This window comes from Fundulus heteroclitus, chromosome 23 (genome assembly GCF_011125445.2).
Source record: "Fundulus heteroclitus isolate FHET01 chromosome 23, MU-UCD_Fhet_4.1, whole genome shotgun sequence".
Lineage (NCBI taxonomy): Eukaryota > Metazoa > Chordata > Actinopteri > Cyprinodontiformes > Fundulidae > Fundulus > Fundulus heteroclitus.
This window is the reverse complement of record NC_046383.1, coordinates 22,237,186-22,259,988: the sequence shown is the minus strand read 5'-3', so window position 1 is coordinate 22,259,988 and position 22,803 is coordinate 22,237,186. Positions and strand designations below refer to the sequence as shown.

The 22,803-nt window shown below is 39.2% G+C and overlaps 3 protein-coding genes across 3 annotated transcripts in view; all 3 read left to right on the top strand.

Annotated features, from left to right (window-relative positions):
- The window catches only part of cd74a (CD74 molecule, major histocompatibility complex, class II invariant chain a), a 26,539-nt gene extending 25,402 nt beyond the window's left edge, over positions 1 to 1,137 (top strand). The window contains exons 7-9 of the mRNA XM_036127175.1: positions 25 to 221; positions 314 to 376; positions 472 to 1,137. Coding sequence (XP_035983068.1) covers positions 25 to 221; positions 314 to 334 — 218 coding nt within the window. The 3' untranslated portion in view covers positions 335 to 376; positions 472 to 1,137. The remainder of the gene's footprint in view (positions 1 to 24; positions 222 to 313; positions 377 to 471) is intronic.
- A 4,117-nt stretch (positions 1,138 to 5,254) lies between these two features.
- On the top strand, positions 5,255 to 12,965 carry LOC118557540 (kinesin-like protein KIF17). The gene is made up of 7 exons (XM_036127691.1): positions 5,255 to 5,309; positions 5,391 to 5,458; positions 5,548 to 5,598; positions 5,713 to 5,841; positions 5,925 to 5,999; positions 6,080 to 6,162; positions 12,923 to 12,965. The coding sequence occupies exons 1-7, from the start codon at positions 5,255 to 5,257 to the stop codon at positions 12,963 to 12,965; spliced, it is 504 nt and encodes a 167-aa protein (XP_035983584.1).
- LOC105924194 (inner centromere protein) lies at positions 8,824 to 22,724 on the top strand. Its single transcript, XM_021324703.2, has 12 exons — positions 8,824 to 8,879; positions 14,404 to 14,514; positions 14,670 to 14,798; positions 17,892 to 18,031; positions 18,106 to 18,314; positions 18,392 to 18,457; positions 18,541 to 18,661; positions 18,759 to 18,883; positions 21,085 to 21,204; positions 21,402 to 21,569; positions 22,205 to 22,356; positions 22,458 to 22,724. The coding sequence occupies exons 2-12, from the start codon at positions 14,483 to 14,485 to the stop codon at positions 22,507 to 22,509; spliced, it is 1,314 nt and encodes a 437-aa protein (XP_021180378.2). The 5' UTR covers positions 8,824 to 8,879; positions 14,404 to 14,482; the 3' UTR covers positions 22,510 to 22,724.
- The last annotated feature ends 79 nt before the right edge of the window (positions 22,725 to 22,803 follow it).

The following is a 22,803-nucleotide window of genomic DNA, read 5'->3' as shown; positions in this document are numbered from 1 at the left end:
AAAACCACAATCTTTCACTTTCAGCCTCTATGATCCAGACCAAATGCCAGATGGAGGCAGCATCCGAGCCAAGATTGGCAAATACAAGCCCCAGTGCGATGAGCAGGGCCGCTACAAGCCCATGCAGTGCTGGCACGCCACCGGCTTCTGCTGGTGCGTGGACGAGTACGGCACCCCCATCGAGGGCACCGCAATCCGCGGCCGCCCCGACTGTCACAGAGGTAGCAGACTCGGATAAAAGCTCACGTTTCTGTGTAGCCCTTATACAAGTGGAAATAATTCACTTTCCTTCTTAACTTGTGAACAAATTTAGGTGCAGGATACCGTCGCATGATGGCTATGCCAAGACTGATGCAGAAGACCTTCGACGTAGACGGTGGGGTCCTTTAGATAAAGATTTTTATCCAGTTACCCTGATATCTGAGGGAATGTTTGGTTCTGATGAACTTTGTCTCTCTTTTTGTCTTTCAGAAGACAAAGCCAAATAAACGAAGCCAGAAGCAAAGCGTTTCTTTCATCCACTCTATCTTTGCAGACTCGTGAAACTGGTTATCTAGAGTTGGACGCTATCCGAATCGTAGCTGCGTAACGTCGCAATGAGCTTCCCTTCCATGTAATCACTTTATGCTTTTCCTTTTGCCGACTGCTTGGAATTAAAATCATTAGTATGGCCTGTTACATTAATGCTTTTAATCACTATTTCTTAGGGGTCTTGATTTATGTAACATATAATTTGACAAACCCTTTGTGAGGTTACATCGTATATTTGTTTTTGATGAAAGCTTTAAATGGTCGGTTCACCCATATTACAAAATACAAAAAATAAATTTGTGGTGCAGTTCCAGTTTCACCTGCCTGACATTGAGTGAACTTTAGATTGTTGAACTGAGAATAATTTTTTTTTTTTTTGATCTCATACTTTTGGTTAACTTGCCATTTTAAAACGATGGAGACATGTGAGGAGGTGTTTTTTTTTCTTTTCTTTTAAAGTGTATAGTAAGAAGTGGAAATAAAGATTTTCCTTTACAACAATCACATTATTCGTCCCAATGTCTTTAGGTTAAACGTCTGTTAAAGGTATTCATGAAATAAGGCCTGAATAAACATATGAGTGATTAGATGCAATGGCATTGCTAAGTCCTGGATCCTGTGTTGTCTATTTTCAGTTCCTCCGCTGAAACTTGCAGTGGTTCTACTGATATTACGCAACGAACCTGAATTCATTAAATATGCATATTTGAATTTGCTTTAAATGGGTTTAGATTAAAGCTTTGCGTAATCTAGTATTTCTATGAATATGCAAATGAAGCCATTTCCTGTGTCCGCTTCCCCTCCGCTGTGGTCTGGGCTAAAAAAAAAAGACCGGTTGGCCTGTCGAACGAACACATACATTTCCTCTGGTGGAAGCGTGCTTTAAAAGCAGCGCAGAAATCGGTTTGGAATAATGGAATCTAAAAATACCAGAAGTAACAATCCTGTATTCATAGTGATGCTTTTCAGGAAGGACTGACTGACCTCTCCTTTCTCCTCCTCTCCTCCTCTTTCATCTTCAAACAGTCCCTGCAGTCCTCAACTGTGGCGACTTTTTACCGAACATTGAGCATTTGCTCCGAAACACCGACTAGTTTGTGACTTTTCGATGTCGTCACAGGCATACTTCAGCGGTGCCTGGGCTGGAGAGGAGCCACAGAGTCAGCACAAAGATGCATACGGGGAAATGAAACACAATCTTTGTTCCTCCTATTAACATGTTTTGCAATGACAGGGGGGAAGTTTGAAATAGAGATTCTGAGATGTTTTAGTGAACTATAGTGCAAAGCAGAGAAGCTCGGCCTTTTTGTTTCTGTGCTGCCAGATATAAAGGGAGGATTGAGCTGCTTTTAATCTTAGTCGTCTTGATGCACCGATGAGCTGATGAAGGCTATTTTCAAGGTTCAGTATCTTGTCCAAGATAATGTAAGCATGTGGACAGCAGAAGCTGTGGATGTGTCAGCTCTGACCTTTTGGTTTGAATTCATGCAGTTTTTAAATGTCTTTTAGCTGTTAAATCGACACCGAATGTACTTCAGGATATTTATATTAAATCTGCCTCAATAAAATTGTCAGAGTATGTTCCACCAAATCCACTGGTTGAACAACATTGCAATAATTAGTTTCATCTTTGTTTTTAAGAACTTGGAAGCATGCAGATTACCTTGATTCTTATTCAATTTTACAAATGCTTTTCTTCTTACATAAAAGATAAAAAATATAACATTCTCCTTGATTCATAGTCCAGGTCAAAGGTAATTATTAAACGTTCATTAAATGAACAAGGATCTAAACTGCAACCATGTTGTGATCACAAGGTGTTTTAAATACTAATGAAAGATACAAAGATAATAAAAAAATCTGCCACATTTGGGAGACCATGTGTCCTTCATAAGTGATTCCATCCACTCTTACATTATGTACAACTTCAACACCGGTTTTAACTCTCCAGGCAGCTCATGTTTAACATAAAACAAGCATTTATAATTAAAAAATCTCAAAGTTGTCTGTCCCACTATTTGCACACACGTGGAGTAAGAACATCCAAAACTAAGGTAGGGCAAGAATAAATTTCAGCTGGAACAACAAATAACATTTGTGGGATTTGGGGATGTAAATACTCTGGAGCAGCTTGGATGTTGTTCCCAACGCTGAGAGCTGCACTCATTAGTGAGGACCCATCACGTCTGTGGACAGAGCATATGGTACGTCTGCGAGAGATTTGCCAGAAAATGTCTGTGTAACACATCAGCAAAGCAGCTTTGGCTTAGATGATGCAGTTTAAGCTCAAATTTATTCACAACCCAGCAGATTAGATTGAAAATGATTTTTATTCAGCCAAGAGTTGGTTTCTTAATGGGGGAGGGGGGAGGGGGGACGGACAATCTATTAAATATAATACAATACGGTGAAAGGTGTATCAAACATAATATATTCATTTTTTCATTTACGTTTGAATATGACATACATTTAAAATACACTGCTACAAATAAAGTAACAGTTTTTAATTAGAGTAATCAAGTAAGTTTAGTAGAAGGTTATTAATCAATGTCGGTTGTTTCAGCAATTAATCAGTTAACAACAGGTTGAACTAATGGGCGACAATGAGACGACCAAAAACAGGAATAATTCTGTAGGTGGAGGACACAGATATAATATTTTACTACTTGTTTGACAGCTTTTCAGTAGTTTTGCATTTGCCCAGGATCAGTGGTCACTACTGGTAGCATGAGGCGATACCTGGACCTTAAAGAGGTTGCTCGGCAGTCCAGCTCCACCAGATGGCACATCACTACGTGCTGCTGCCAGGTTGCTGTGTCTCCCAGCAGAGTCCCATAACATGAGGAGATCCGCTCCATTGTCAGAGGAGGACCAGGATGATTACTGCCAGAGCCCTACAAAGTGACCGCCAGCAGGCCTCTGACCAAACCGTTAGAAACAGACTTCATGAGGGTGGTCTGAGGACCCCAACGTCCTCATGCAGAGAACCAGGATAATAATCATGTGTCAGTGGTTAAAGGGTCTGGAGTAGACCCTTCACTGGTGCAGTGAGTCCTGGGTTCCTCCTGCTGCATGATGATGACCCAGGATAAAGAAATTGATGCCATCGACTGGCCTCCACTCTAACCTAAATCAAATTGAACATCTCTGAGATGTCATATTTAGACCCATCTGATGCCACCAGGCTGCACTTCAGAGCTCAATGATGCCCTGGTCAGGGTGTGGGAGGAGATACACCAGGTCACCGTCCATCATCTCATTAAGCATGGATGTAAGCATGTGTGGCCATACACACCACCATCCATCTGTCCAGCCATCCATCATTTATTCGTGTAGGGTTGGTGGTTCCTATGTTCAGCATTGGGTCAGAGGAGGGAACCTTGAACACCCTGGAAAGGTCCCCTTCTCAACGATCAATGAAAATAATGTTATTGGGATTACAGCTACCAAACCATTCTTATAGTTGCTAAACCAGCCTTTTTCACGTTTCCTCTGATTATTTTCATGATTAATCTTTGGTGTTGTTATATTTTGAGATTTGTAAGGCCTTCTTCATGCCATCACCATAATCCAAAATATTAATATTTCTTCCTATCAGAAGAAACACCTAGGGCTTGGCGATAAATAGATTTTATCGATTAGTAAAAAATTTTACAATGTTTTTAGGATTTAATTTTTGGAAAATCTGGGTTTTATTTTGCCACTGCACTCACTGTTGTTTCCATGAAGAGAGCAGCATTCAACGCTGAATATATGTTTAGGAACTTTATATTGTCAAAATATTGTAAAGAGGAAACTTTTTTTTAACCATAATACGAGGCACTTTAATTTACTAATTTTCTCAAGTTAGTTTGAAGTGAAGCCTGTTCTCAGCTCACTGTGTAAAAACACTAGCAGCAAACATTTTGTTATATTTTCATTGTTTCCCCGGCAGGGCCGCCATCTTGTTTTATCAGCATGTTTCACAGCTTGTATTTAGTAATTCAGGTCAACTCCCAGACGAAATGCTTGACATAAAAGCACGTTTTGAAATGAATCTACTGATTTTTTTTTTTTTTAAACAAAAAGGAGGAAAATAAATGGATTAATCGGATTTGGTATAATAAAATTGGAGATCTTATTTTTGAGCCATATCACCAAGTTCCACGTCCATCCAACCATTTTCTATACCTGCTTGGCTGGTGCCTATCACAATAAAAAAGCTGAAACCCTAAGCGCCTTTAAATCAAGGTTGGGTTCATCCTGGACAATCCATCACAGAGCCACAAGAAACATGTTGGTAGAATTAAGATTACCTCACACCTAAATCTTCCCGGGACACGAATAATTTTGGGCTTAACTCTCTTTTCCAGAAATTAAATATTTTAAATAGTTTTTTATACATTTTTAAAACGACTGGTGCCTGCCCATCACAAAGCTCAGAAGTGACCTTTAAAAAAAAAAAAATCCATCTTTGAAACTGCAGCCTCATAATTTAAACCAGCGAAAGTAGATTGGGCCTCATTAATAATTCACCCGGCTGTAATAAAATCCAGGTCAGAAAGCGGCCGTGCAGAGCCACACGCTCCGGATGGCCACAGCAATCAAACCTGTAAGTCTATATTTAATACGGTCCTTCTATAGCAGCTTTTATATCTGTGATGGTGGAGTTATTTTAAATGAGCAAAAACTTGTCTTGTTGAGTTTCTGATAACAGTGGTTACTGATCTCCATCCTCTGATAGATGTGTGGGGGGGCTGAGACGGTGAGAGTGGGGGTTGTGCTGACTGCAAGCCCAGGTGAATAAAATACAGAGATCTGTGAACTGCTTTGTGTTTGAGTGCCGAGTTAAAGGTTTACATGTCCTCTTGGCTTCACAGAAGATGCAGACGGTGGAGCTTTTGCTGTTGAAGGATGTGAAATTAACTACAAACCTGCAGCAAATGAGGTAAACTCATTCCTGCATCAGAATCCAGTTTAAAAAATAAATAAAAATGTTTTCTAGAAAGTGCCGCTGATCAAACGTGTGTGTTTTAGGAGCCAAAGTCCTTCACATTCGATCAGGTTGTAACAGCTGACACTACGGAGGTAAAACCGTTTCCACGCTCTGATGCACCTGTTCTGTCTTATACACCAATCAATTTAGGCCTCTTTACTCTCTCGTTGCCACTAAAAACTAACAATCTGGACCTAAACATGCAGAGTCTTCACTCTGAGCTCCTGCAGCCTGTGACCGAGCTCATATCGAGCGGCTATAACGTAGTGCTGCTGATGTGTGGAGCGCCCACAGAGACGGTCGGAGCCCTGATGGACAAAGGTGTCATTGGTCAGGTGGAGTATAATATTTAATCTATACATCAGCAGATTTCATGTTTTTGTCTTCACCGTATTCTGAAACTCCGACCTTGTTTCAGGTCTTGACAAATGTGTTTAGTTGCGCGGCCAGACAACAAAGGGCAGAGTCCTTCCTCTCTGTGTCGTTTCTCCAGGTTTGTCCTGCTGCTGAAAAAGCGTATCCCCAAAGCAGCTTAGAGTTAACATGACTTAGAAAATTGCTTTTCTTTGGCAGTTTTACCCAGACGGGAGTGCAGTGGATGTCGTCAGCCTCAACAAAGACACTTTACAGCTTGGAGCACATCCCGTCCTCGGGAGGTATGTTACACTTATGTACCTGTGTACCATACTAATTTAAATTTGTAAGCATAGTTTCATAGTTTGCCTCCCAGTAGCTAAACTTTCTTACTTACAAGAGCTTGGATGGATAGATGTTGTCTCTGGGATAGAATATTTTGTGTCTGCATCAATGATTTTATCTCCATTTCTGCTGACCTCCCATGGGGAGTCCCACAGGGAATCGTTTTTAGACCTTTTTCTTTTTTTCATCGTACCTGCTGCGACGTGGGCACTCTTTTTCAGAAATAGCCTTTTCTTTCATGTTTATGTAGTTTGCTGTCATCTTTATTCCACCACTGAAGGACACAGCATGTGTTCTGCCCTGGAGTACCTTGTGGACATCAGGAGATGGATGGCACAAGACGTTATGAATTTTAGAGAGAATGAGAAGGAAGTCATGCTGTTTGGACCCAACAACACCAGCAGGATCACCTTTTTCCCTCTTGCCTTCCTGTACCCATATGAGAAAATATTTTTTTCCCACATATTTAGGTGTGAAAATTGACTCTCACCCAAAATCTAATTGTTCTGTAAATACAAAAGGAGAAAAAATTGCTTTTTTTCCAGTTGAACTGGTTTACAGAACAGTACACTACACATAAAGTCAACCTTGAGAACATCAGGTATGCGCTAAAGGAAAAGTCCGGCCAATAAGGAAAAATCAGTGGATCATTATCTATACCTAAAACTAATACGTTAGTGGTGATTTAATGAATATGGCATTAATCAGTAAAAAAATAAAAGCATAAATTGTCGTCTCAATCACTGAGTCTGGGTGATTTTGTAAATGACAGAATAGAGAATATGTATAAATCCTTTACAATTATATATACAGATGGCTCAAAAGATTTAGTTTCAAATAAAACAGGATTTGTTTATGCTATTCCTGAACTAGGTGTATTTATGAAACAAAGAACATCTGACCATTTAGCTGTGTTTACAGTGGAAATGTTAGCGATACTCATGGCCTTACAGTGGGTAGAGCAAACTAAAATTGAAAAAGTTCTTATATGTTCAGATTCATTGTCATCACTAATGTCTATTTTAAATGTCTCATCTGAAAGTCGTATGGAGTTGGTTTATGAAATTTATGAAGTTTTATTTAGAATGACACAAACTGAAACAAAGATTAGGTTTATGTGGATATCTGCTCATAAAGATATAGAAGGGAACGATATGGCAGATTATTTAGCTAAGGTGTCTTTAAAACAAAGTAGAATTATGGAAATAGCGTATTGTAAATCTGAGATCAAATTAATTATTAAGAGCAAAATTAAATCTGAATGGCAACAATTGTGGGAGGAATGAACTAAAGGTCGGCATTTATTTCAAATACAAAAGAAAGTAGGGAATATGGAAATAATAGGAGAAAATTGAAAAGAACAAGTAGTAATGACATGATTGCAGCTTGGATGTACTGGAATAAATAAAACTTTACATCTGATAGGTAAACGTCCAACAGGTAGTTGTGAGTGTGGTATGGATATGGAAACAGTAGAACATGTAATAACTCATTGTGAAAAATATGCAGTAAGTAGAGAGAAGATAAAACAATAAATTAAGAAATATGATATAGAGACATTAAAACTTAATAAGATATTAATTAAACATAAAATAAATAGAGCAGTTGTTTTGAAGGAAACAGGATTATATATAAGAATTTAGATTAAAAGGAGATACTCTGGTCCACACTCCAGCATAGTTGATGGCGATAATACATCTTAACGTTAAATGTCACCCGCCAATAAAAATCACAAATAATATTAATAATAATGAGTCTGGGGGAGGTCATTATTGCCCATATATGGGCAATAATGACCACCTGACATCACATCTTCTAGAGTTTAATTCAGAATCAAGGCAAGATATTATATTGGATGTTTTTCACTCAATTTTTAGGATTAGAAATGGTGGTTCTCATGTTAAATTAATTTGGATTCCTGCTCACATTGGTGTTATAGGGAATGAGTTGGCTGATAGTTTTGCTAAGAGTGCTGTAAAAAAGGATATTGTTTATTTCAATATTAAAACAAGTAAAAATGAGATAAAGAATATTATTAAAATGTATTTCAAGAAGAAATGGCAAGAACAGTGGGCTAAAGAAGGGAATGCTAGGTTTATAATAGTATTAAAAAAAGGTTGGGGAATTGTGATAGAATTAAAAAAGAAGATATTATAACTAGAATAAGATTCGGACATACAGGATTAAATAGTACTCTTAAAATAATTAATAAGCATAATACAGGGTGTTGTAATTGTTGTGGGAAATTAGAAACAGCACAACATATTTTTTTTAGAATGTAATAAATATGCTCAGGAAAGAGAGATGTTGCATAGAGAGTTAGGCAGGAATAAAAATAAATTACATATAAGGGAATTGTTTCAGAGATCATCTGGGGATGTAGTTTTTCGGAGTATTTTTAGTTTTCTAAGAAGAACGGGTATTTTGGGGAGAATATAACAGATTGTCTGATCCATACTCCAGTGTGGAAGGTGGCGGTAATGCACCTAATTGTTTGCCACCGCCATTTTAAAAAAAGAGAAGAAGAAGAAGAAGAAGAAGAAGAAGAAGAAGAAGAAGAAGAAGAAGAAGAAGAAGAAGAAGAAGAAGAAGAAGAAGAAGAAGAAGAAGAAGAAGAAGAAGACGAGGAAAAAGACGACGACGACGACCTCATATCCTGTGACGTCTCTGTGCGGTGAGGCACTGAGCTTCACAACCTAATTCAGTTGGAGCTGTTGTACACAGTTATTTCGGATTTCCAGAGGATTTAATTATTGTTAAAGCGATAATGCCCACTTGTATGGCCGTTGGATGTTCCAACACGACAGGTAAAAGTGAAAAAAGTATAAATTATTTCACCTTTCCGACTCACGATCCACCACGGGTTCGTCGTTGGATTGCCAACCTGAAGAGGAAGGATTTACCATCAAACTTCTGGCCAGAAAGAAAACATGTCATCTGTAGCCAGCATTTCGAGGAAGAATGTTTTGAAGATGACGTAAGAGCGAGGATTTTGGGTAGGTTTTTCTTTTTTTTAATAATGTAGAATTTGCGGGGACATTTGGTTACCCGACCAGAGGGGCGGAGTGATACGACACACTTGGAAATAATATGTAATGTGCCTTATAACTTTGTCCATTGTCTGGGCAGAGCTGGTCTGTGTGGATTAGTCTTTAGCCTGATGTGCAGACCACCACAGCTGTCTTGCCATGTTTTTCCCCCGTGCATCCGCCTAAGTCAGGGCTTCAGAAGCGAGGGGAACAAAGCCTCTGCTGTCCGCTGCAGCTCTGCGGATCTCCATAAGCAAAAATTCACCACGAGGTGTTTTTTTGTTGAGCACTATATGCAGACCAAAACAATATCTGTTAGAAGTAGGACTGTCAATTTTAACGGCGTTTTTATTATTATTTTTTTACGCGCGTTAACCGCATTAATGCCCCCCCCCCCCCCAAAAAAAATCCTCTGGACTGGGTTTTTTTTTTCCCTCGGCGGCTTCCGTTGTTCCAAAATTGCTAGAGACTAGTATAGCAGACCCGTGCTCACTGTTGCTAAGCCCACTTATTTTATGCGTCTTTAGGCTTCTTTTTTCTAAAGTCGCTTGTACATTTCATGAGTTGAGGGTTGCAGTTTTTTGGGCTTGTTTCTGGAAGTGAAGTCGATTGTTTCGGCTCTAAACTACGTGACGCTGCCGCACTACAGACACTCAGCGTGACCAGCTGAAATATCCCTCCGCCTCGTAACGCACTGGAGCTCATCCTGACATAGGAGCCGAGTGAGTAAAAGCAGAAGGAGCAGCTCTGCTCGTATTTTCTGCAGTTTACGGCTGTAATAACTGCTGAAATTAGATTAGGCAAATCACTATTTTGAGCAGAGATTGGTTCTAAAGATGAGTTTTTATTCTATGATAACATTGCAGAACCCAACACATAAACCTTACTTTAATGCTTATTTGTTGTCTTTTTATGTCTCTAAAATGTATAATTAGTATTACTTTAGATGTAAATGCTTAATACCACGTCTATCTTTGTTTAAGAGGTAAAAAAAACAAAACATTTCAGTATGAAAACAGGTATTTATTTACACATTTGCTTACACATTATTTATATTTTAGAAGCCAAAAACAGATACACAAAATCAAGCAGTACCAGTGTTAACAACAAAGTCAACGACAGTATTGCAGTAAAGGCCCCTTTCATCTTCAAAACTATGTTGTTTTTCAAATGGTTTCACTGATAGATGTACCAAATCTGTAGAATTTGCAACTAATCGATAGTCCGACCAAGTGCGTTGTGAACGAAAACATCTTGGCCGGCTTGCCTCGGTCGGTGGCTGGCCTTGTTTTTGGGCTTAGGGAAACTTGTGAAAAATCATATTTATTTAAGATCATAATCTACCATTAAAATAGATAGTGAATTATATGGCATGGGCACAAGCCTTTTTTCCAGAAGGTTTTAATTTTTTTTCACACGCATAAAAGTTCTGACTCAAGGGTCTTGCATGTGTACAGAATTGCCTCTCTCTGTCATGCCATGGAGATACTGTCACATATATAGCCCTAGCCATATGATATTATTTAAATGAATTATTGCCCGTTGACCGTAATGCAGTTATTGTTGACATTCTCCGCTGTAACTTAATGATAGCCAATTGATCATGCAAGGCAGTTTCATGTATGGTTTCAAGGCAATTTTAGTGTTATTTTAATAAAATGTGTGTGAATTGATATTGTACATGAATCTGAACTGTGGGCCTAACTTTTTTTTTACTTTCATGTTGTAGCTGAAATCTATGGAGAGGAAAGACGACTAGCAAATAAAAGGAGACTCACACCCACTGCCGTCCCCACAGTGTTCTGTTTTACAAAAGAAAGAAAGAAAAGAACTTTGTCAATCAATCGTAGCCTCTTACGCGAACGTCGTCTCGTGGTAATTATCTAGTTTTATTATTCAAGCTATTCTAGGCAATCACAAGTTCTTCTTGTTATTTCAGCATTGTGTTAATAACACCAATTCCATGTCACTTGATTTTGATCCACAATCCTAAAAATATGTTTAAAATTTTGATAAAAAAAATATGTTATGGATATGGCTTATATCAAACATGTTCTTTTTAGAAATTAATACTTACATGTGTCTGTTTAAGGTTGCTGAAGCTCTTGGATGTACAGGTGCTAATGGCGACAGGAAAAGTGTTACTGTTCAAGAAAGGAGCGGCCCAGTGTCCACCAAAAAACCACCAAAAAGGAAAAAACGGAGTTTCTGTGATTCAGCAACACAGTTTGATAAAATAGAGACATGTGACACAGGTGTACAGTGTCAGCTACTGTCCCATTATGATGGGTGGCCAGTCTGGACAGGAACAGTCAGTCGACATGAAATCACACGTGACCACTGTTACAGCCGAGAAACACCAGAGATGATGCCTCTCACGTCCACCTCTCACTGCCGTTGAATCAAGAAAGAGCTCACATGTGTGAATCTCCAGCCCTTGACACTACTGGACTTATGTCAGTTGCAAGGCCCCCAACAAATGAACTCTTGAAGAGCCAGCACATTAGATTTATCAAGGACTATTAAGACAGTGATTGCATGTTGAGTAAAATAAATCTTCCTAATTTTTCCATTGATAACCTTTTGTTCCAGTTACCTTTTCTGTCTTTTGAAATGTACCTATACTTTTGGGCATGTGTCCTCTGTTTGAAAGTCAATTATTAAAAAGCATGGGGGGAAAAAACTAAGTATATCTGAATAGATAAATAGGTTCAGATTATTTTTTTTTCCAGATAAGTAAAAACAGCCAAATCTTTTTATAGGCCTTATTTATGTGTTATGGATCCACCTGGCCCAAAAAAATTAAAAGTGAAGACTAAATTTCTGTGGGTGTTCCTATTTTTAAACCTTGTATTATATATTTTTGTTTGTTTCGTAAGCTAAGTACATATCAGGGTATATAATTTGTGGTTGCATATATAATACAGAGCAGTCGGTGCCTTCTAGGCACAGTTTTCTAGTTATAGTGAAAATTAGTATCTGCGCGGTAACAAATAATACATGCTTTGGTGAGGACTTTGGATTACAAGCTTCATCCTGAAATTTACTATACATTTGCAGACTAATTCAGAATATGACATGGGGCATTTTTCACTTTAGGGTTACGATTAGAAATTTTTTCACCATGCTAAGATTAAAAATGACACATTATATACATTTTACATGTATCTTTTATTAGTTCAACATACAAACCCCCCCCCCCCCCCCCCAAAAAAAACCTAGCCATCATTGTCAGCTTCTTTAAACCAAACCCAAGATAAACTCCATCATCACTAGGATATTTTTTCCTAATGGCAAGAACTACACAAGATGGTATGACCCATCTATTTTTTTTTTTTTTTTTTTTGTCAAGCATGTCGTACAGCCATAGAGTGAACTGTATACGCTGCCAGCCGCATAAGTCTGTTTGGTGCTGGATTTGGTGGCATTTCATTATTATATAATTGACACATGGTTATTACCACAGCATCATTCAGGCAAATGGTTTGCACTACCTCCATCATCATAATGTAAGCCTGTTGTGAATAGTCATCAGTTTTTTCCATAATCTGGTCTATTTCACGACAGCAACACAATTCGTCTACAGTCATCAAGTTGCAGCTTCCACACAAACACCAAGACAAGACCAAATGCTGGTTTTGTTTGGTTGGTGGATACTCGGTTGATGTATTACTCTTGTCCTAATCAGCATCATCAAGAGGGCAAGGCCCTGCCTGAAAGACGAGAAATGAATTAAATCAGTTGGACCATCTTATAACAGTTAACAAATGAAAACAAAAGTTATACAAATAAGATCATTTAATTAGGTTGTAGGCTTAAAGGTGTAGGGCCTACATTTTAATTATTATTAGGGTAATAAAGTCAATCGCATAATTTCAAAAGTTTACTCGAGATTAATCCCAAATTAATCGCTCATTTAAATTTTTTTTTCTGAAAGTGTAAAAGCCTATTTGGCCATTTTAATATGCAATTTTGGCATAAATGACACAATTAAAAACATGCTTGTACAAAAAATATTTTCATTTTTTATTTTCGTGCACTTCAAAATTGAAATGAAAACATCCTGGTGCCATATAATGTTAAACTGGCCAAAAAAATGGCTAAATCACTAATCATGACACCCTGATGTTTACACAATGTGTGAACAAATGTGTAAACGAATACCCGTTTTCATGCCGAAATAAAAAACTTATTTATTGAACAGTATGTAATAATTATATATTTAAAGTACTTTCAGCAGTTTGAATTCTGATTTTGACCGGACTTTTCCTTTAACAGCCTCTCGCTTTGATTGCTCTCATTTACTATTGTTGCCATTACCTAGGCTTTGAACAGGTACAAGCAAGCGAGAGCACATTTTTCCAATTTTGGATTCCTTTTACAAATAATTTTGAAGATTATTTTATCCGTTTTGCATTCTCTCTATAGTTATGCTTGATTTTACTTGGCTGAACTGCTACACTCAATTGTATTAAGTTGTACTCGGGTCAGAATGCCAGATGCTTTTACCTGTTTGAAAGGCTCAAGGCAAACTCAGAGGTCATGGAGCTTTTGTTGTTGCAGAAGTAAAACTGTGGAATGCTTTATCGCTGCTGTAGGCAGATTATATAATTTTCTAAGCCTAGAACATCTTTTTGAACACACTGCACAATATAGTCATGGCCAGGTGGCAAAAAAAGACCTTTAGAAAGCCTTGAGAAAAAATTTGTCCAAGACCATCTTAAGATTGCAAGAAAGCTTGCCTGATGAAAAAGAATGAATCAAATTAGTGGCTTCTTAATTATTATTTTAACTGTACTCTATATTCTAAGATTCACTAATGATAAAAAGAAAAACCATCCTGTCACAGGTTTTAACATTCTGATGACATACTGATGATCTGGTCTGTACCAGGCATTAAGTCAATTTAAGTTTAACTTTGTGCAAAAGCACATATAGATTCCCTCAAATTATTTTAAACAAGGTAAAGTCAATAAATAAAACAAAAAAAAAAATAGAGAAGTGCTTCCCAAAAACTCATATGTACAAAATATGTAAAGCCCAGGTATTTAAAATAGTGTAAAGAAAAAAAAAAACCCAATAAAAACAGCAAAACACAACTAATGCCTCAAGTTAATACATATGTGACTGAAACGTAAACCAAATATCTGTCTTTTTTTTCTCTCTCAGTGTTGTAGAAGGTTTATGTGAGGTGTGTGTATGTTCAGCAGAGGAAGCTTGGGATTGCTATAAAACCTGCAGGGAGAAAATGAAAGCCAGCGCAGGAAGTGTCTCCAGCCGGTAAGTCAAAGACCCCCCCGGTGGGCTATTTCATCAGTGCCCTCTAAAAGGCATTAATGAAAAATTATAATCAATATATTTAATAGTTATTGAACTGTAAAACAGTCTTAGAGAGACTAATCATGTTTGTTGTCGATGTTGCACGTTTTCCTCAGATGCAGCTTCCTCTTCTCAGTGACAGCTGAGTGGAAACTCCATCCGGAGCAGGTGGAGTCGGATGTCTGTCGCAGTAAACTGCAGCTGTTCAGCCTCGCCGGAGGAGCCAGCAGGACTGACCTCAGAGGGTCGGTGACACGGAGCCCGAACGTATCAGTTACACGAGTCTGAGTGGCTGAACAAATATTTACCTACCGATGGCCACCGATCTGTAATCAGCTGTCCAGAACACGCGTGACACGATCATATTCGGCTTGGTTTGTAGCAATCAAGACCAGCAGTCATTCAAGATTGTGTTCAGATCTAGCAGTATTGAGAAGGAGGACGTCTTCAAATCGCTTGTGACTGAAATTAATTAAAATACATATGATCTTAATTATATTTAAAGTGTAATACAGAATTTAAAATGCTTTAAGGGGCCGTTAGTTATGATCAAAATGTCCCCAGAAAAGAACAAATGCCGTTGACAGAAATACAAAAATGACCACAGCAGTCATGATACAAACATAGGCGACTGTCTCTATTTGGGCCTATCACGTCAAACCACTAATAAAGCTGACAATAACAGGAATAAATGAGCATTTTTACCTTATTGCCCTTTATCACCATAAATATGCTGTTTGGTCTGCGTTTATTTATCAGGGTGACGGATTCAAACCAAAAATTAAACAAAAATATTAAAACTGATGATAAGACAGGAGTAAAGAATATTCCTAATTTTTTTAGTCCATTAACCAACACTAAACAAGGTTGCAACAAATTAGTCCAGCAGCTTAGAAGGGGGTCAAAGAGAAGAAGGTGTCAACTGTGGATGGCATCATTCCTCAATTGACATTTTAAGCTCTCTATATTACAACTAATTTAACTAAACTATACCTTTTTATCATTGAATCATGTCTAATGATTTTTTTCTAAGATGAATTCTAAATTAATTTTGAACAAAGTAGAAGATGGTGTGCTGATAATCATGTAGGCTACGTGGTTTCATGCTTAAATTTCTCACTAACGGATTGCCTTTTTGACTGAAACTACAGCTTTCAGTCTTACTGAACGATTTCTTCAAGATGTTTTATCCTTATTGTACATGTTCAGTGCATCATCACCCTCTGTCTCAGAGCACAGTTTCTATTTACACACAAAATGACAACGAAGTTAGTGACATAAATCAAGACAATGTGTTAACAGCGTGAGCTTTCTTGGAAAAAAAAAAAAAAGCCTGCTGGCATTTTTTTCCCCATAAGGCCTGTCATATTCCTGCAGAGACTCCCAGATATGTCATTCTCTCTGACAATCATACCTTTACTGAAACAAGGGATTTGAATTCATTCACAGATTTATTTTTAAAATCAGCAACACGGAGATGAAAATGCTCAGTATGAGCAGCCGTCTGTCACCACTGAGAAGACAGTAAGGGAGCGAGGGGAAAATGGCTTGTACTTGTGTAATGCTTTCACTAGTGTGACGACCCCAAAGCGCTTTACACTGGTCAGTCATTTTATTTCTATGGGTCAACCCATAGAAATAAAAATAAAAACACAGAAATATTGGTCCAGGAATAAAAGTAGAAGTTAATGGAAGAATTAGTTTTGTTAGCGTCTTTGACCAGCAGGTAAAGACGACCAAACACTCAGGGTGTAATTGTACACGTACTGGTACTGAAAATATCTTAACTCATGCTACATTCAGGTACAGCTGGGACACTAGGCTGTACAACTATTCAAAACTACCCCAACGTTTAAACCCATTTTATTCTCAAATATGGACGGTCACACTCTAAACATTCAATCCAATGTTTAGATTTTAAACGTTTTCAAACGGTTATGTAGTTGTGTATCTGTCTATCCATCCAGGATAGACAGATACACAACTACAGGACACCCTGTCTACTCTTAAGACTAGGCTTAAAACGTTCCTATTTGACAAAGCTTATAGTTAAAGTGGCTTAGGTTATCCTGAGGTATCTCTGTAGTTATGCTGCTACAGGTTTAGGCTGCAGGAGGACATCAGATTTATTTCTCTCACTCTGCTGAGTTACTTTATGTCTCTGTTTTTTCTCCCTTCATAGTAGGTACACCTGGTCTGGCGTTCTGTTAGCTGTGACATCCAGGGAAGGCAGATCATCTGCCATTACATTAAAACATAGAAAGGATTCCTGGAACAATGTGTCCTTTTTGTGTCTCTGCTCTGTCTTCTCTAATCCCCAGGCGGTTGAGGCAGATGACTGTTCACACTGAGCCTGGTTCTGGTTCAGCTGGAGCTTTCTCCCTGTTAAAGGGGAGTTTTCCTCTCCACTGTCGCTTCATCCATGCTCAGTATGAGGGATTGTTGTCAAGCCATTGACAATGCATACGACTGTCCACTGTGGCTCTACGCTCTTTCAGGAGTAAAGTCTGCCTGTCGATGACTTGAAGCAATCCACATTTCCTTGGAAACCCTGTGGATGATTTTTTTTAAATTTACTTTGTAAAGTACCTTGGTATGACAAGTGCCTTGTGTATATAAATAAAACTGAAATCCAGGAATTGGCTCTGCCTGCTTATACTAGTTTATTACTTGGAAAGAATCCAACCATATCTCCAATCTGTTCACCCTTTTCAGTTTTAGAACATAAAATCAAATTAATTCCAGTAATAGAATAGAAAATTATTTGTTTACTGCTGACCAAAGTCAAAAAATTTAAATCGAAAGACACCGAACCATGATTTTTGGGTACCATTACACTCCTACTAAACACAAACATATGATCTAAGTAAAAGAAAAAGTGATCACACAGAGTTACTAGTAGCAATAGCTCACTCAATGGAACCATCTAGGAAAGAGGTATGGCGTTACCCAAGGGTAGTTTATATGGAAGAAAATGGGAAACAAACACTGAAAGACAAAGCCAGGAGCATTTAATGGGGATGTAAAGACAAGAAGTACATAAAATACATGGCGGAAAAAGCTACATGAAGGGTTTGGTCTAGGAGAGAAACACAGCTCACCACAAGAAACACGGACCAGGAGTACTTTCTAAGAAAAACAGAGAAAACACAAAGGTAACAAATACAGGTGCAAAAATATAAGTAGATGATGCGGCAGGAATCTTTTCACATACGACCTGTAACAGAATCAGGGTAATGTGAAGGCGCCATTATTCCAGGTCCGTAACAAACCTTTTCTACTTGCTGCTCCTTAATTCCACATCGGTCTTACTAACATAAGCAGGTTGTTTTTTTCAGGGTCACCCCACTGTTGAAGGTCCTTGACCAAACCCTAAATCCTTCCCCTGCAGTCAGCGACAGCCTCCTTCATGCTCTGCTTAAAGAGGCACTCACAGGAAACAACAGGACATTCCTCATCTACTGCATCAACCCTCAAGGTAAAAACAAGAGCTACGAACATCAGGGAGGGGTCGGTGACTTCGATCTGACTCTGGGCGTTACGTCTCCTCAGGTTTCCTGGGTGATGAAACTCAATCTGCTTTACATTTGGCTCAGAAAGCGAGAGGATTAGTCACCAAGCCCACTTCTGTTCAGTGGAATCCGAGGACGGCTGAGCGAGAGCTTCGTGAAAGCATCATGGAGCTACAAGATGTGATGGTTCAAGGGGAGAGTGAGCTTCACAGCATTTACAAGTTAGCTCAGCTGACGCAGCATCTGAAGGTAGATAGCACAGCTAGATGAAAACTACAGGATGCGATTCACTGCGATAAACGCCCATCCTGCTGTCTCCAAAATAGGCCGTGAAAAACCAGTCATGGGAGAAGAGGAGGGAGGAGTCAGAGAAGATGAAAGTCAAAATTAAGGTTTGATTTGGTACAATGTAAATATATCATCAAACCACTGCATATTTGCCCTCAATGAAGGGTCATATTGTTTAATTTGACAGGGATCATCAGTCGGCAGCCAGCAGTTTTCTCTAGATTGTCTCGCTGATCGTAAAGAAAGGAGCGAAACAGCTAAATATCTACAGGAAAAGCTGAGACAAGAAATGGAGGACCACATCAGGGGTAACAGGCTGAAATTGAAAGTGTTAAATTAATTATTATTATTATTATTATTATAAGGACAATGACTGTGTACTCTGTGCGCGTCTGGTATTTGCAGAAGGCAAAGGCAGTCCGGAGAAAGTCCAGGAGAGAGTAACCAGGATCCAACAGCTGAAAGAGGCCCTCAGAGAAGAAACGCTGAAGAATGGGGCCGTTTCAGAAAAGTCTCAACTTTCTCAACAAGTAATCATCTCAAACTCTCTGTGTTGGTCACTGATTGAGCTCAAGGTATTCAGAGCTCAGCTTGTATTTTCACGTTACATGCTTTTTTTTTTTGCTAGTTTAGGGAAAAACACGGCAGGATTACCAGAAATAAAACAAGACTGAGACTTCAGTGTTGAGTATATATATATATATATATATATATATATATATATATAGATATAGATGTATATATAGATATAGATGTATATATATATATATATATATATAGATATAGATGTAGATATATATTTATATATATATAGATATATATAGATATAAAGATATATAATGGCTGCCCCTATGAGTGCTCCACAGCATGACATCACAATGGGAATAATTGTCTTGGCAAAATATTCTCTTTTTCTGTAATAAGGGTTCTTTTAGCTCCGTGATCCTTCTTCTGGTCTCATTCTGACATTTAATGTCATCTGGTCAACTCTACAGGGAGGTTTCCTACCTGTACATTAATAATTAATCTATCAATCAAATACTGTTTGGCAAAAACACTAACAGTAAAGGTGTTTATATACTTTATAGTTATTTTATTGATTGCTTATCTTTAGTGCACCACCGTGTTGCTTCTGTTTGTCTCTCAATTTGATGTTACTTCAAACAAATTGTCTCTACTTTGAAACTAAGGATCATTCTGCACTAAAATAGTTGGCGTTATAAAGCAGACATGGATCTGGGAGATATAAAACATTTATTTATATATATTCACTGTATAAACAGCAGCAGCAGCATTTTCAGTCTCTCTGGTCATCTTGGATTATACTTTTTTAGTGATAAACTAGCAGCAGCGGGCCGTTTTGCTGCAGGTTCCTACTTTGTTCTGCTCTAATTGTCAGCTTCGGCCTGGGTTTTTATGTTAGAATAAACAAAAAAAACTAACTACAGCGAGGCATAGAGATACGCAGTTATAAATTAACCGTGGCACCACGAGTCACTTCAGTCCGTACAGTAATTCACGCTGTTAAGATGTTGTAGACGTTTAAGAACAAAAGACCGTCCCATTGTTCAGTTGTGACCTCCTTTCTGCTGCTCAGTCTTCCCAGCATTTTCTCACTTGCTGCATTTTCAGGCCGTCTTTCCCTTCGCATTTTAAGCGTTGGAGTCTATGGTTCTCTCCGTGGCGTTACAACAAGACAGGCAAAAGCCACATATCCGGTATTCAAGCCTCTGAAAACTGCTTTTTCCAGCTGTGGCACTTTGCTTCTGTTGGTGATTTAAGCAACTCGCGTCTCAACCGACCTCCCATGTTTAATAAAACGCTGTTTCCATCATAAAGACACTCTCACCAAGCATGCAACAGAGCGCCCTTTGCTTCCATGATGTTAAATCAACCTCATTAGAATCCAATGCCTTTACAGCTGTGCAGTGGTTTTGTTTTGCCGCTCCACCACGCAGCAGCCGACTGAGCCGACAGCTGAGCAACATTTCCTTGCAAAAGCGTGCAGCTACATTACCAGAACGACAGTTTTGGTGATTTAGGGAAGTGGCACTTTTAAAATCGTATATTTTTGCTCAACAAGGAATCAACGTTTGTTGGTTTTGCCCCAATTAAGGAAGTTAAAATACTGTAATTTTAAAATAAATCATGCAGAGTTGGGGGGGGGGGGGGCTCATTATGCATGCTTCGATGAGTTAGGCAGTGGTATTGCCTGGTGAGATCATTTATAATCCCACAAACTTTCACATTTTGGTCAATATTTTGACACTAAACAGTTTTAATGCTTTGATAAGAGCATTAAGGGAGAGATGGGAGAAAATCCCCCAAAAGAGCTCAACTTCAAATATCAACCCTGAGCAAATCTCTTCTTGTTTCATTTGCTCGTTTCCTTTCCATCGCTATTTTTTCTCTCTCTCTCCACTCGACAAACTCATAAGCCTCTTAAATGGCATTCTCACTACTCCCGTTAAGTGGCCCCTCTCTTGAAAACTTTGTGAGAACCCTCTTCAGCGTCATCTAGTTAGAAATTCATTGGGCAACGGTTAGAAAGTGCTGTAATTATTGCCTCTGAGGGGCGACTATTTGCAGAAAGCTTAACGTATGCAACCGCTGGTCCGATAACGCATTTAAAAGGCTTAGTCCAGAGTCTTTTCAACGTCTAAATAAGATTTGTGCCTGGATTAGTGGGCAACACACACTAAGACGTTTATTTTGCCGATTCAATGATTAGTCTCAGTCGGAATACAATGAAGCACAGGAGCGGAGGAGGCAACTTAAGGAGGATCACACGAGATTAATCCAGGAGGAGGTGGCGGAGATGGAGAGAGACTTGGCGCAGGAGCAGCCGCCGGTGAGATAATGAGACGCCCCGTTGTTTAACATTCTGTTTGTGATCTATCTGAGCTAAGGATGCTGAGTCAGTCTGAAGAAGTGCAAGGCTGAAATGGCTGCACTTCCACATCGACTCTGGCATTTCCTTGAATTTTTACCCCCCCCCCCCCCCCCCCACATTTTTTCATCCTCTGTTTTCATGCATTGCTCCGTCAGACAGAAAGCCCTCAGAGGGAGCTGCTGGTGCTGAGCAGAGAGAGGCGGGTGCTGGTGATGCAGATCGAGGCGCTTCGTGCCGAGGCCCGGCAGGCGGAGAGCGACCTTCAGGATCAGCACCGCAGACACCAAACAGAGCTGCATTGTTTGAGGGAGGAGAGCCTGCAGGTGGGAGTTTATCAGGTTTAAAGCCAACAAAATGCTGTTTATCGAGTGCTTTTTGGGTTAGAAGAGCGGTTGCATAAGAAATAAAAAAAAAAAGAAAAACACACACACCGGCTACAAAGTCTTTAGTTGAGAGAGCGGCTACATTTAGGAAATATGATATATTGGGTTGGAATGCAGAGCAGCATTTAGATGCGAGTCCTCGGGGCGTTTATGAAATCGAACCTGCAGCTCAGAAGCCAAACTTGTTAAAAAAGTTTGCAAATTCATCCAGGAATTATTTCCTTAAGGTGTTTCTTTTACCTTTTGAAGTTCAAAGGCGTGCGTGTCTAGGTAAACGCCGACTGCAAATTGTCTAGAGTGGGCTCAGACCGCCTGAAACCCCTCGGTCAAACACGAAATGCTGTTTAAAGATTCACAGTCCGCCTCATTATCTGGTGAAGAGGAGGAAGCTGTGCAACGAGCCAGCAGGAGGCCTCAGTAAGGAATGGGCAAAGCGGGGACTTTCCAGTCCTTTTTATGAGACCTAATTAAGAAGTATTAGTAGCCACTTCCTGTGAGACAAAAATATTAGTTTCTGAGTTGTGGCCCCGGGTTAATCTGCCCTTTTATTTCCTTTTTTTTTACCTGTTCTACAGGTGTTCAGGGCGTTTCGTCAAGTCAGCGAGGAGCAGAGGAAGATCTCGGAGGGCAGATACAGGAGCGTGCTGCTGGAGGCTGTGCAGGACGCCGTCCACCTGTCCGCTCAGAACCAGCAGCTGAGAGCTGAGAACAAGCAGCTTCCGACAAGGTCAGAGCTTCTCCGACAGCTGGGTCACATAGCAGACTCCCGTTGACTCTCAACAGAGTCTTCAAAATGCTCTCACGTTTTTTTTTTTTCTAATTCCGCAGCACTGGGGGAGGTAAAGGATGCTCTTGCTGTGCGAGGAGATCCTGTGGCTGACCTGACGAACCAGTGAGAATGAGGCTCGTACTTGAAATCATGAAAAGACGTCAGTGAATGGTTCAGAAAATGTATTGGTCACCAACACAACATGTAACACTTTATCCCTGATGATGATGTTTAAATAAGATACGCTTTAGGATTATGGATCCTTGTCGGATGTCTCTGCAGCAATGTAACGGTCCAACATAAAAAAAATGACATCAACATTTAAATCACTTCATTAGCTTTTTCTTTGATCCACAGGCGACACTTAAATCCAATAAGCGATGGAAAATAAAATTGTTCAGTTTC

Excerpts from the sequence above, each read along its gene's own strand:
- LOC118557540 (XM_036127691.1), top strand. The coding sequence starts at position 5,255 with ATGTGTGGGGGGGCTGAGACGGTGAGAGTGGGGGTTGTGCTGACTGCA. Across the intron at positions 5,310-5,390 it reads TGTGCTGACTGCAAGCCCAG|AAGATGCAGACGGTGGAGCT; the intron begins GTGAATAAAATA and ends TTGGCTTCACAG. Across the intron at positions 6,000-6,079 it reads TCTCTGTGTCGTTTCTCCAG|TTTTACCCAGACGGGAGTGC; the intron begins GTTTGTCCTGCT and ends TTTCTTTGGCAG.
- LOC105924194 (XM_021324703.2), top strand. The coding sequence starts at position 14,483 with ATGAAAGCCAGCGCAGGAAGTGTCTCCAGCCG. Across the intron at positions 14,515-14,669 it reads GCAGGAAGTGTCTCCAGCCG|ATGCAGCTTCCTCTTCTCAG; the intron begins GTAAGTCAAAGA and ends CGTTTTCCTCAG. Across the intron at positions 18,315-18,391 it reads AGCTGACGCAGCATCTGAAG|GCCGTGAAAAACCAGTCATG; the intron begins GTAGATAGCACA and ends TCTCCAAAATAG.